At 41.6% G+C, this 12635-nt stretch overlaps 1 protein-coding gene across 2 annotated transcripts in view; it reads right to left on the bottom strand.

The window, feature by feature from the left end:
* Window positions 1–1145: 1145 nt before the first annotated feature.
* The window catches only part of axin1 (axin 1), a 32437-nt gene continuing 20947 nt past the window's right edge, over window positions 1146–12635 (bottom strand). For both annotated transcript variants that reach the window (XM_032587924.1, XM_032587925.1), the window contains 7 exons: window positions 12270–12407; window positions 8929–9431; window positions 8675–8839; window positions 8273–8521; window positions 7996–8103; window positions 4135–4284; window positions 1146–3833 (listed from right to left, as the gene is read on the bottom strand). In XM_032587924.1, the coding sequence (XP_032443815.1) occupies window positions 3707–3833; window positions 4135–4284; window positions 7996–8103; window positions 8273–8521; window positions 8675–8839; window positions 8929–9431; window positions 12270–12407 (1440 nt within the window). In that variant the 3' untranslated portion in view covers window positions 1146–3706. The remainder of the gene's footprint in view (window positions 3834–4134; window positions 4285–7995; window positions 8104–8272; window positions 8522–8674; window positions 8840–8928; window positions 9432–12269; window positions 12408–12635) is intronic.

Genomic DNA, 12635 nt, shown 5'->3' on the forward strand with positions numbered 1-12635 from the left:
TTGGTCTGTACTCAATACAGACCAAAAGTTTGGACACACTTTCTAATTGAATTCAATGAGAAGGCGTGTCCAAACTTTTGGTGTGTACTGAATACAGACCAAAAGTTTGGACACACAATTGTGTCCAAACTTTTGGTCTGTACTGTATATATACAGTATATACATATACAGTACAGACCAAAAGTTTGGACACAACTGTGTGTCCAAACTTTTGGTCTGTACTGTATATATATATATATATATATCTATATATATATATATATATATATATAGATATATATATATATATATATATTCATATTGCATGGGGACAAGAGGCAAAACATAAAGATGACACTGTAACACTTGGCTAATTTGCAGTATAGGGAAAGCCTATGGTCTGCTTACAGTCTGTTAGAACACATTGATCCACCTGAATGTCATCTATGCGTAACGGGGCATGTTTCTTGAAACTGTTTCCTTTAATGGTTTACTGTGAGGTGTTAATTCAGGCAAGCACATGTACCAGCACAGACGAAATTAGACAATTAGAGCGCCATCTGCAGTCTGTAGTAAAGCACTGCAGATTTGCTCAGCTTCACAGCACAAATGCTGCTGTGTAAAGGTGACACAGTGTGGCAGCAACAGGTCAACAGATAGAGTCCCTTAAACTACAAAATTTACCTCAATTGTGAACGCAAACCAAGAAAAAAGAATGTTTGACATATTCAAACTGTGTTTTGTGTTATATATGCAACAATGTTGTTACCATGCAATCATTTTATATGAAAAATTCTGTCAGTACAGCATAATTGCCTAATACAGTTTATTTTGCACAATTTACAATTATGCAGTTGTAATAATTGATCACTGGTAAGAACATTGATTACTATAATCACTCCATTATTCCTTACGTATTACTAAGACAGTGCTCCATTGTCCCCATTTTATTATAAAGGCCTATTACTTTTTCAAAATACTTTAAAAGAAAAAATCAAAATCTTGAAAATGTAAAATTTTCAGACTTTGTTATACAAAACACAAGGGAACTCAACCTTTTTTATATATCTTTTCCTATATGTTTTAGCTGCATTTCATGACTTCCATTAATTGTTGGCTTGTGTCCCATTTAAAGGTGAAGACTGACAAATCACACAATGCTGAAATAGTGGTTTATTGCATGAATTTATTATTCTGGTACCTTAAAATGGTCACCATGCTAATTAGTGAACAAAACAAGAAAAAAAAAAAACAGGTCCAAGACTGTAAATGTGAAGGCTGAGCTGCTTACTGCCGACAGCTTAGATTCTACATATTTACATTTACATAAATAGGTTGGAAAAAAAGTGATTCACATGAAAAAAATCTCAACAAAGGAGGAAATTGTGTCACGTTGGGCTGCAGACATCATTAGCACAGCAATAAAGGCACTCTGTAATTCAGTGTATACATTACATTGATTTAATAAGGAGATGAGCTCATACAGAACAGATTCTTTGTTTCAAAGGGATGAAAAATAACTCACACAGAGGATGTTGAAACCACATAAATTAACAAGCCAGTAATTATTAGACACTAATGAACAACAAATATATTAAATTGATTTAAGTTAGTAAGCTGAAAAAGCAGCATCTTTAAAAACAAAGAAAAAATGTAACATGTCGTGTTCCAATAAAACACATACAGCTCTCTGCATTCATGGTCTACCAGTGTTCTTGTTTGCTATAAGAATCCACATCCTTACAATGGCTCATTTCTCACTATGGATTCCAGCGCAATGATAAGAAATAAAAAAACAAACAAATGTGGTGGCCTTGAATACGCATTTTGTCTTTGCAAACTTGGCCGACACCGAGCCATTAGTATTAGTTTTTGTGCCATTTCAGTGCAGAAAATATCCTTAGCATTGTCTTTACATGGCCAGGATGGTAGGCTATGTAAAATGACAGAGACATTTTACTCATCGAGTAGAAGGAAAACGGTAACTCTGCAAGCTTCATCAAGTGTTTCTTCAGTCCTTTGCTGATATTTATAAGAAAATCCCAATCATAAAAACAGGTTAGGTCTTCAGTGTGTTTTCTACTACGAAAAAGTAGCAACTGTGATATAAAGCGCTGCTGTAAAATGACGTTTAAATGGGTCGTTCGGAAAGATATCTTTTTTTTCTTTGGTGCAAAATGTGTTTATCACATATAGATCAAAATACTCCTGCCAGGCACACAGAGAAGGCTTCCGGTTAGGAATCAGCCTGCATTTTCATTGATTTACAGACTACAGAGTTATTCAAGGTTTAAAGTTGCAATAAAAGAAATACTGCAACAACATATGTATGATGGAGTTCATTCTTTAAGAAATCTTGGAAAATAAACATAATGACAATTACTGACTGCAAGTCAAATGCCAAAAAAAAAGAAAAGAAAAACAACAAAAGTTTCAGGGATTTTCTTCTTATAACCTACCAGTAAAATAGCTGCTTTTTTAGTTGTACAGATAGCATTAACATGAAAATGTTTAAGCATAAAATATTATTCAATAGTAACTACATATTCAAAGATTCAAAAAAATATTTAAAAGAATCTCTACTAGTTAAAAGACTGATGGTAGTTTTTGCTGGCAAGAGTCACACAACCAGTTATAATGTTTGGAGGGTAATTACGCTTCCGCGCATAGGGCGCCATATTGGTTTGGAGAGCTTTTGTTTCTTACATAAATAATTTGAAAACATTTTGTCTCTACTGTGGTTGTGCTTGATATAAAAATTTATTTGATGATCTGAAGGAAAGTGACCAAAAGGGAAAAATTAGAAGAAATATGCCAAGAGGCAAATACTTTTTGTGATAATTTTGCATAGATTCACATTTGGATTCCAATTTTTCTTTTTAGTTTAGAAATTATTGCATCACATTTCTTTTGTTACTTTTAGCTGCTATTGGGCAAAAAAATAAATAAATCTAGTCACCTAAAAATGATGCTAGCTTTATTGCCAGTCAGTGTACACCAAACCAGGAACACCAGAAATATTTCACACAACTGAGTCAGTTCTGATATTCTTGTAATAAATAGATTAATTTGATATGAAATTACTCTCAGTGTCCATTAAATATCTTAAATGACATTAAACCTTCCAAACTGTGCCAAAAGATTCTGAGGAGTCCGTCTGTAAGATTAAGAAAACCTCAACTGAGAAAACATGTTCACAACATGTGGATAAACAAGCAGCCTATCAAAATAAAGTTCTGATAACATATAAAAGCACTTAGAAGATCACAAACATTCAAGCCAAAAAAAAAGAAAAAATGTCGGCTTTGAAAAGGATTTTCTATCAACTTTAACCCGAGAATCATTTTAATAAAACTCAACCATTTCATTTTAAGTAGATGAAATACAATAATAATAATAAAAAAGTGATTACCCTTTTAACACAAACTGTACATATCTGGCATCTGGACATTTAAAAAATTGGAAGTGCTGCTACTTCAGGAAAGGCTTCCTCTGATCTATCTTTATCAAAAATATGCAGCTTCAGGAGTCCTTTTGTTCTTCATCTGTCTAGAAAACTTTACAATGCTACATCGAACTCCAAAAAATGTGAATGAGGTCTTCTCTTCAGCACTTCTTAACCATCCCTGCTGTCTCACTTTCCTCTGATCTCTGTTTCTCACTTCCTTTTCACCTTCAGCTTCTGCTCTCCACTTCAGCTTTGCCTTTTTCCCCTTCGGCGTTCACATCAGTCAACCTTTTCAACTTTCCCAATGATCTTTTCCCCGAAGATGGGCAAGACAGCGTCATCCTCGCGTATCTCTTCGAATACCACCCCACAGTCAAACTCATCGCTCACCTTCTTGAAATAATATCTAAAGAAAACAAAACAACAACAAAAAAAAACATTAATGTATGTATTTTCCACAAAAGGAAATGTTGAGGTCCCAATTGAAAGGAATCAGATTACATAAACATAGACAAGTTTACATAAACATTTCACCTCAACTGCAGCAGCCTTGAAAAAGACTGAATTTCATTAGTTTGTGTCTGATTACAACATGCTTTATACAAAAAACTTCTTCTGTTGACTAACTTTTAAAATAATTGGCCATTTGAAATCAATAAAAGATGCTATTTTACACAGAGATGCATCCGACATTGTTTAAACCCCACCTGTAGTTTCCTTTCTTTGTAAGAAGTTCTTTGAACTGGCCCAATGTGACAACCCTCCCTCTGACAGACGTCCTGTATGGTATCAGCTCCTCGCAAAAGTAGTAGGCCACAGTAATATTCTCACATGATTGCTTTTTAGTGGCTTTATGTCTGAAAATGTAAAACAAAGAAAATGTGTCAAAACACACAAAGCTTTCTTTCTCTCCAACACATTTCCAAGGCAGGAGAAAATTGGTATCGCTTAAAAGCAAACAAAATATATAGAGAACAACTCTGCAACTTCATATGGCAGTTGAAGAAACCAAAAACTGTCATGACTACCTAACACACAGAGGTTTTCCTGAGAACAAATCTGTGCTCTTTTGAGAGTAAAATGACATAAAGTGGGGTTAAAAGAGTGAAGAATTTAGGGTTTTTTTTCCATGAGAGCTACATGTCCTCTGAGCCCAGGATCTGTAGAGCCCCTTTTAGAGTTGAGCAGGAGAAGTTTGTCCATTTTGCTATTCAGGGAGCGGACATTAGTCAGGTGGATTGAAGTTAAAATGTCTTCCGGAGCTTAAGATTTGCAAATGCGTCTGCTCGTTTACCTCATAAGGTAAAGTAAATGGACCTTATCTGAGATGCTAATGGGAACAATGAAACATGGAGGGAAAAAATGCATGAACAGGACTGTGATACAAATGAGTTCCTCTCTAGTGAAAGTGACACAAGATAGATAGCAAAGAGCAGAATAAACACATGCCAAGCAGAGGACAGCACAGTATCCATCCACAGTGCTGCTTGCAATGACACAGATACATAAACACAGAATATGAGACAAAAACCAGATGAATTAAAGTACTGTTAAGGTGGCAGTTGCCAAAAGGATAAGAAGCTGAAATAACATTTATATTGTTTTGTCATGCTAAATGTAGTCTGTTATTGACTTTAGTCAGAAAAATCATATTTGAAGAGGTTTATTAGTAAATCTGATGATGAATCTAATGAAGCATGTAGCCAACATGTTGGTGTTTGTACGTCGCACCACAGTGAATCCATCTGTCTTCTGTTCATCCACAGATGGCAACAGGCAAGTGGCAAGGCAAGAGATGCCAACTAATCAGTATCACCATCACAACTCAACATCTATCACGGATCAGGACTCTATACTGACATGATAGACAGTGTGAGACGATTTTTATCTCCCTGAAGAGCATGTATGTCTCTTCAGCTGCAAATTTGAAAACAATGATTTTAAATCATTGTTTAAAATCAGCTGAATCACACCTTTTATCTTCCTAATATCCTGCTTAAGGTTATGTTGTTAAAACCTGAGAGGTTTTCTGCACTTGCAGATCTGACATGAAGGCTTCACCCTCTGGATCTGCCAAGTACTCTGCATTTCTGTCATGTGGTGCGGGTGGAGTTGGTGGTGAGGCAGACGCTGTAGACCCAGGTAGGATAAATAAGTGGATTTAATGATGAATGTCCAGAAACACAGTCCAAAATAACGGGCAGCACGGCCGAGCGGAAACCAGGGCTCGACACCGGTAGCAACCGTACAAAGGAATGGACACGGAACAACACGAACGCACATTAGACGAGGACCCGACGAGGAACAAAGAACACAGGTGGAGTTAAATACACGGGAGGGTAATCACAGAGACGAGACACACCTGGGAACAATCAAGGGGAGGACAGGACAACGAAGAGACGCAAGGACACAAAAAACTCTAAATGAACACAGAAAACACAGATCCTGACAGTACCCCCCCCCTCAAGGGCGGCTACCAGACGCCCAAAAAAAAAAAAAAAAAAAAAAAAACCACAACAAGGGTGGGCGGAGGGGCGCCGGATGGGGGGCCAGAGTCCAGAAAAAACAAAAACACAACAAGGGTGGGCGGAGGGGCGCTGGACGGGGGGCCAGAGTCCAGAAAAACAAAAAACTACCCACCATCGTGGGCGGAAACACAAGAAGGGCCAAGAGTCCACAAACAAACAAAAAACCACCCACAGGGTGGGCGGAGGCAAAGGAGGCAGGAACCACGGAGGCGGTCCGGCGGCCGTCCGCGGCGCTGGAGGCGGGAACCACGGAGGCGGTCCGGCGGCCGTCCGCGGCGCTGGAGGTGGCGATGAGTCCCGGGGGCCGCCCACAGACGGCGACGACGAGCCCCCCGAGGCAGGGTCTCTGGTGGAGCACAGGGGGTCTCGGTCGGAACGCTGGGGGTCTCGGTCTCGGGTGGAACGCAGGGAGTCTCGGTCTCGGGTGGAACGCAGGGAGTCTCGGTCTCGGGTGGAACGCAGGAGGTCAGGGTCTCAGGAGGAACGCAGGAGGTCGGAGTCTCGGTAGGAACACAGGGAGTCTCGGTAGGAACACAGGGAGTCTCGGTAGGAACACAGGGAGCCTCGGGTGCGCCGGCTGGAAAGCCGGCTGATTCGGCCTCGGGTGCGCCGGCTGGAACGCCGGCTGATTCGGCCTCGGGTGCGCCGGCTGGAACGCCGGCTGATTCGGCCTCGGGTGCGCCGGCTGGAACGCCGGCTGATTCGGCCTCGGGTGCGCCGGCTGGAACGCCGGCTGATTCGGCCTCGGGTGCGCCGGCTGGAACGCCGGCTGATTCGGCCTCGGGTGCGCCGGCTGGAACGCCGGCAGAAACGGCCTCGGGTGCGCCGGCTGGAACGCCGGCAGAAACGGCCTCGGGTGCGCCGGCTGGAACGCCGGCAGAAACGGCCTCGGGTGCGCCGGCTGGAACGCCGGCAGAAACGGCCTCGGGTGCGCCGGCTGAAGGTGCTGGTCCCGGAACTGGAGCAGGATCCGGGCTGGCGGAGAAACTGTGCGGCTTGGGAGGCAGAGGTTCGCCAGCCATGACGGCTAGAGCCGCCATACGCTCCCACTCTGCCTCCCTCTGCAACTCCACCAACCCCGGGTGCGGAAAACGAGGAACCCAGTAGTCCAGCAGGTGTCCCAAGCGGATGGCGAAACCGAGGCGTCGGCCGGCAGCGTACGGCTTGGCCATTGCTTCCTCGTACTCCCTGATCGTGTCCGTCAGCTCCTTAAACTCCTCCGGGTCCATGGTGGAAAGAAAGCGTGCCTCACCGTACTTCCTGGTCGGGTCCTTCTGTCATGTGGTGCGGGTGGAGTTGGTGGTGAGGCAGACGCTGTAGACCCAGGTAGGATAAATAAGTGGATTTAATGATGAATGTCCAGAAACACAGTCCAAAATAACGGGCAGCACGGCCGAGCGGAAACCAGGGCTGGACACCGGTAGCAACCGTACAAAGGAATGGACACGGAACAACACGAACGCACATTAGACGAGGACCCGACGAGGAACAAAGAACACAGGTGGAGTTAAATACACGGGAGGGTAATCACAGAGACGAGACACACCTGGGAACAATCAAGGGGAGGACAGGACAACGAAGAGACGCAAGGACACAAAAAACTCTAAATGAACACAGAAAACACAGATCCTGACAATTTCGTCTTAGTCTAACACATTCCCCACCATCTATTTAGTACCCACCTTAGATGGGCATCAAACAAAAACACGTTTTCCAGAAAAACATCACAAAATGATTTGGTATGCATCTGTAATACTAGCCTCTTTCATTTTGTTCAAACATGAACAACCAACATTTCCTCTGTAAACCCTTTTTGTAGCTGTTCTTTGAGGCTCAAAGTCTGGTCAAATATGTAAGAAAGTCTCTTCTGTTCTGTTGTTTTATATGCATAGGTTGTTGCCTGAATGTGCGTAATTATCCACTAAACACCTGAAACTGTCAAAACAAGTGATAAACAGGGTTAAGATGTGGGGCAGTGTATTGGACATGAACTACAAGGAGAGTTCTGGCATCATTACTGAAGCGAACCGTTAGACATACTCTGGCTCGGAGAGCTCGCTGTCTGAAACGGCGGGCACCACGTTGAGCAGAGGGACCGGTGCAGGCCTGACTGCTGCGCGACCCCTTTGGATCACCTCCATCACATACCTGGAGGACCGAACAACCCCGATTTAGACACATAGCAGCCAAAAGAAGTAAACAAAAGCAAAACTGTATGGACGAAGCCAACAGTTCTATCTGTTTTCTGTTCCAAGACTATACTGACTAACCGCACTGATAACTGCGGGAATAAGATATTTTTTTTCTTTCTTGTTACCTCTGCTTGGGCTGCAGAGATCCAGACTTCAGCTTTTCCTCTTCAAGCCGTCGACAAACTTCCTCCAGTTGGATGAGGGGGCTGGGAGCCGGGTTAGGAGGCATAGTAGGGTCCTGGATGAATGGGTGAAACGGCTGCACGTTGCTGCGCCCTTGGCCGCTGAGGCATGAATGCATGGACCCTGATCTGTCTGAGGAGCCGAGGCGAGATCCCTCATGGTTCGCAGTCCTCTTGGACCCACTGACACTCCTGAATGTGAAGAATATGAGCGGTTAAAGCACTCATACTGAATTTAAAGTGGATATGTTGAGAGGAAAAACAGAGCTTTCTTACTATGTGAGACATTTGTCACTTTTAAACCAATATAATGCTATTTCTGGCTTAAAGTAAGAAATCACTGACCCATGTGGGCTTCTTTTTTGTTGAGCCATTTCTTTCTGTCCCTCCATCAGCCACAACAGGATTTTTTGTTTTTTCTCCACTTCCTCCGCAGGCCATGGCACATCATAAGCTCTCGCCTCTTCACCTCTCTTGAACGCCCTTTTACACTGCGGGCCAGTTTTGCTGCTGCATAACATAAAAATGGAACTGATGAGTAAAAAACAAGGATTCTATAGATGTGAGTAAGGAATAAAATGATTGAAGTTGCACCACACCTGTAGCCTATGTGCTCCACAGGGTTAGATGTCATGCCGTCTGCATAGCTTCGAGATTTTGAGCCGTAATAGCTCGTCTCCAGGTTCCAGGAGGGGTTGCCGTGTGTACGCGTGGCCCCTTCAGGGTCCACCGCAGTCATGTGACTGTGAGGCACATATTTGTGGTGGTACCCATGGTTCGTCTCTCCTTTCAAACCGTGTCTGGCTGAATGTTTCCCCTGACCTGACTGTGCCACCCCTCTCACCCCTGAGAAACCATCTGGAGAGCGCGACTTGGGGGAGTGGCGCCCGGTTCCTGGAGACTCGCAGATGGGCGTCTTCATGACCCGCTGGACGTGGTCGTCCAGGATACTCTCTGGGTTTTCCTCGTGAGCATCTTGGACAAAAGGACTGCTGTATGTGATGTCAGCATAGCGTGGGTTGTAATTCAGTGAATAAGCACTAGGGGGGAATCTTTGACTGGGTAATGATGAGGGCGAGGACACTTCATCTCCTTCTTCCTCCTTTAATAAAAAAAAAATAACATTAAAAAATTGGTCAAAACAAAAAAATCTACAAACAAATATAAATTATCACTTTATAAATAGCAGATTTCTGATATTCCACTTAACCCAACTGTACATGTTGTTCCTATTTCAACCTGTAGGTGGCAGGTTTTGCCCATACCACTAATAAATTTATTATTTTTCCCTCTGACTGCAGATGTGGAGAGACAAACCATGAGCACCGTCTATCAGTATGCACACAGCACTTCTGTGCTCCCTCTATGTCATGACAACTGCAGCCGACTCAGCTTCAACTCTGACTGACTGAGACAAAACTGTGCTCTGACAGAATCTGCTCAGGGGGGATTTACTGGGTGGGGTGCTACAGGCATTTATAATAGGGGCAGAGAAGATGGTGAAAAAGGAAAAGAGGATGTGCATGAATTTAAAAAAAAAAAAAAATCTAACTAAATAAAACAGGAGATGGGGAGAAATTCTGAGACGTTTGGTAATGGTCCAGTTTTATTCTGAAAGTTAAAAGGACCTCTGATTACTATGTTGAATATTTAGACTTAATAAGGTCATGTATATGGAAATATATTCCCTACAATAATTTAAATCCCAGGAATGTCGTAATGTAGCTAGAACAGAAGGCAAACACCATTGATGTTTTGTTGTTGCTATATACGGCCAGCTAATAGGTGTTATGTCAGTTTTGGAAATTACTAAGGTACAGATACAATAAGAACAACAGTTTAAAAAAAGATTACAACAACTGGATTTGTTGCAAATCTGGACAAGGGTTCGAGTTTATTTTGCTACCATGTGCAGTGAGGAAGATGGTAAGGAAGGTTAAAAAATATCCAAAATTTTTACTGGTACTACAGTAAAGAGTGGCATATAGGCTGACCAAGTCTCCATACTAACTATTAAAGCTGTTTACATACCAGCTGATAATTTCTGACACATTCAGGAAAAATATAATTCTGTTTTGGGTAGCAATAACATGCACATGTCAAATTTGTCAAACTGCAGTTGTATCACTTAGAGAAACTAAGAATGAGTTTCCGCATCTCCATTGTTTGGTAGAGCGGAGGATCCCTACTATGAGATCCTTTCTTGAAATAAGCAGGACATTTAAGAAAAAATGGCAGCCTCTCTAACCGGGTCATTAAAAAGTCTCTGAGCAGAATAACAAACCTAAAGATTTATTCATATCCACAAAAATATAACAAAATCAGTTTTTTTCTATATTTTTCAGTCATTGAAACTAAACTGGGTAAGCTGAAGAGAAGACCCAAAACATCTGAATAGCTAGGAGAGATGTTGCAAAGAGCAATGCTAAAACGCCTCTCTCTTCCATTGTGCAAGCTGTTGTCAAAAGTTGGGATTATTCAATTATTTTAAAAGGATTTTAAAAACGCCAGAGATTTCTGGTATTAATCTTCAGCTCATCTGTTTTTCCGCAGAATTTTAGATGGACATAAGGTATTTAATCAATTGAATGTCACAAAACTATTTCCCTTTATAGGAAGTTACGTAATAAATCTCCATCCAATAAAAATTTGTAGCAGAGATACTAGGTACTTTCTTATGTAACAGCACATTGCTTAAGAGTTATTTTAATTGCCAAAGCACTAGAACCAAAGCTTCTTTTTTCCTACTCTAGGTAACCACAATATAAATCATTTCATCTTTAGCTCCTGGTTTCAATAAAACAAACCCACAGCTTTTCCTTTCATAGGCCTCCACATAAATGATCCACCTAGAGAATTAATACTTGGCAGCGCATGTAGAGGGAAATATCAGTTGTGGTAACGACAACCTTTTCATCGGAGTTCCAAGTGGCATCAAACGGGCCTGGCTCACTGTTCCAGGCTTACAAGTGGCCGAGTGTGCAGGTGCTCCGTCCGATTCATCCAGGAAGCCAGATTGCTGACAGGCCAAGGACAGAATCCTCCACATGATTCATATTGCTTTTTACTCTTCACTCCAATGGCCGGCCTCGTTTATTTCATTAAGGCCAGACGGATTTACGTCTCCTTTGTTTGTGAACATTAGACGACTGTTGGCTACACACAAACACACACGCCCACACACACGCACACCTCTCTGGCTGGCCCAGAAACAGGCTTCACTCGCCCTCTAATCATTTTCTTTAACCTAATTTTCTACCCACCGTTTATAGTGGGCTTATCAAATTATTTACTTACTAAAATAAAGTAAGAAAAGTGCAAAAATATACTATTTGATATCAATATTTTCACTATTATGATGCAAATCTTTTGTCACTCTTGACTGCTTGAACACAGAGATTTTCCTGTCTGCTCTCTGTCAACATTCAAAATAGATTTCATTGTATTATTTTGTTAATACTATATTAATGAGAATGTTTTTAGTTTTGTGTTCAGCTATTTTCATGATTTTAAAAAATCTTTATATATTCAAATATCCAACAAAATGAACAGAATTTTAATTACTTGATTGTGAATTAAAACTGCACAATATATGGGAAATATTTCAATCATAATGGACTGTTTGGATGAAATATTTGGGAGAATATAATATTCCATATCCTATGCATTTATGTTCTCCAAATCTATAGTATATTTAAGTTAAACGGAATGTATCGTCCTTTATTTCTTTAGTGGCAGATAGAGCGGTGGAGACATTGTGCAATGACAGAAAGAAAAAATGTCTGGAAAATGAGAATTAGTCACAATCACTAATGTTATTGCAATTTTCAGCGGCTTTATTAGAATTCAATATATTCCTGAAATTGTGCAGCTCTAGAGAAAAAGGTCACCGCAGTGAGTCTGCTTATGCTTTCAGAAACAGAAAGTGAGATGGTCATACCAGTCGCACTCTTTTCAGCCTCTCCTCCAGTTTCTCCTCAGCCTCCCTCTCCCTCAGGACGCCCTCCAATCTCTTGATCAGCTCGGCAGCGAACCTCTCCGGCTCCACGTGTATGTCCTTTGGAATCCGGTTTGTGCGCTGGAGGAAGAAACGTCAGGCCGTAAGCACACACTGTGGAATGTCTTCCCACCACCTTGTGTGTCCGTTAAGAACAGTTTTAGTACGGTTGACCCAACACAACCCGTCAGAGGTCAGGCTGAAGAAAAGAAGCAGGAAACAACGAAAGGGGCAGAACTGAAAGTGTTGCTTCCAAGGGGCACTGTAAATTTAAATATGAATGAATCTGCAGCGGGACTTAACCACCTT

Source organism: Xiphophorus hellerii, chromosome 16 (assembly GCF_003331165.1).
Source record: "Xiphophorus hellerii strain 12219 chromosome 16, Xiphophorus_hellerii-4.1, whole genome shotgun sequence".
Lineage (NCBI taxonomy): Eukaryota > Metazoa > Chordata > Actinopteri > Cyprinodontiformes > Poeciliidae > Xiphophorus > Xiphophorus hellerii.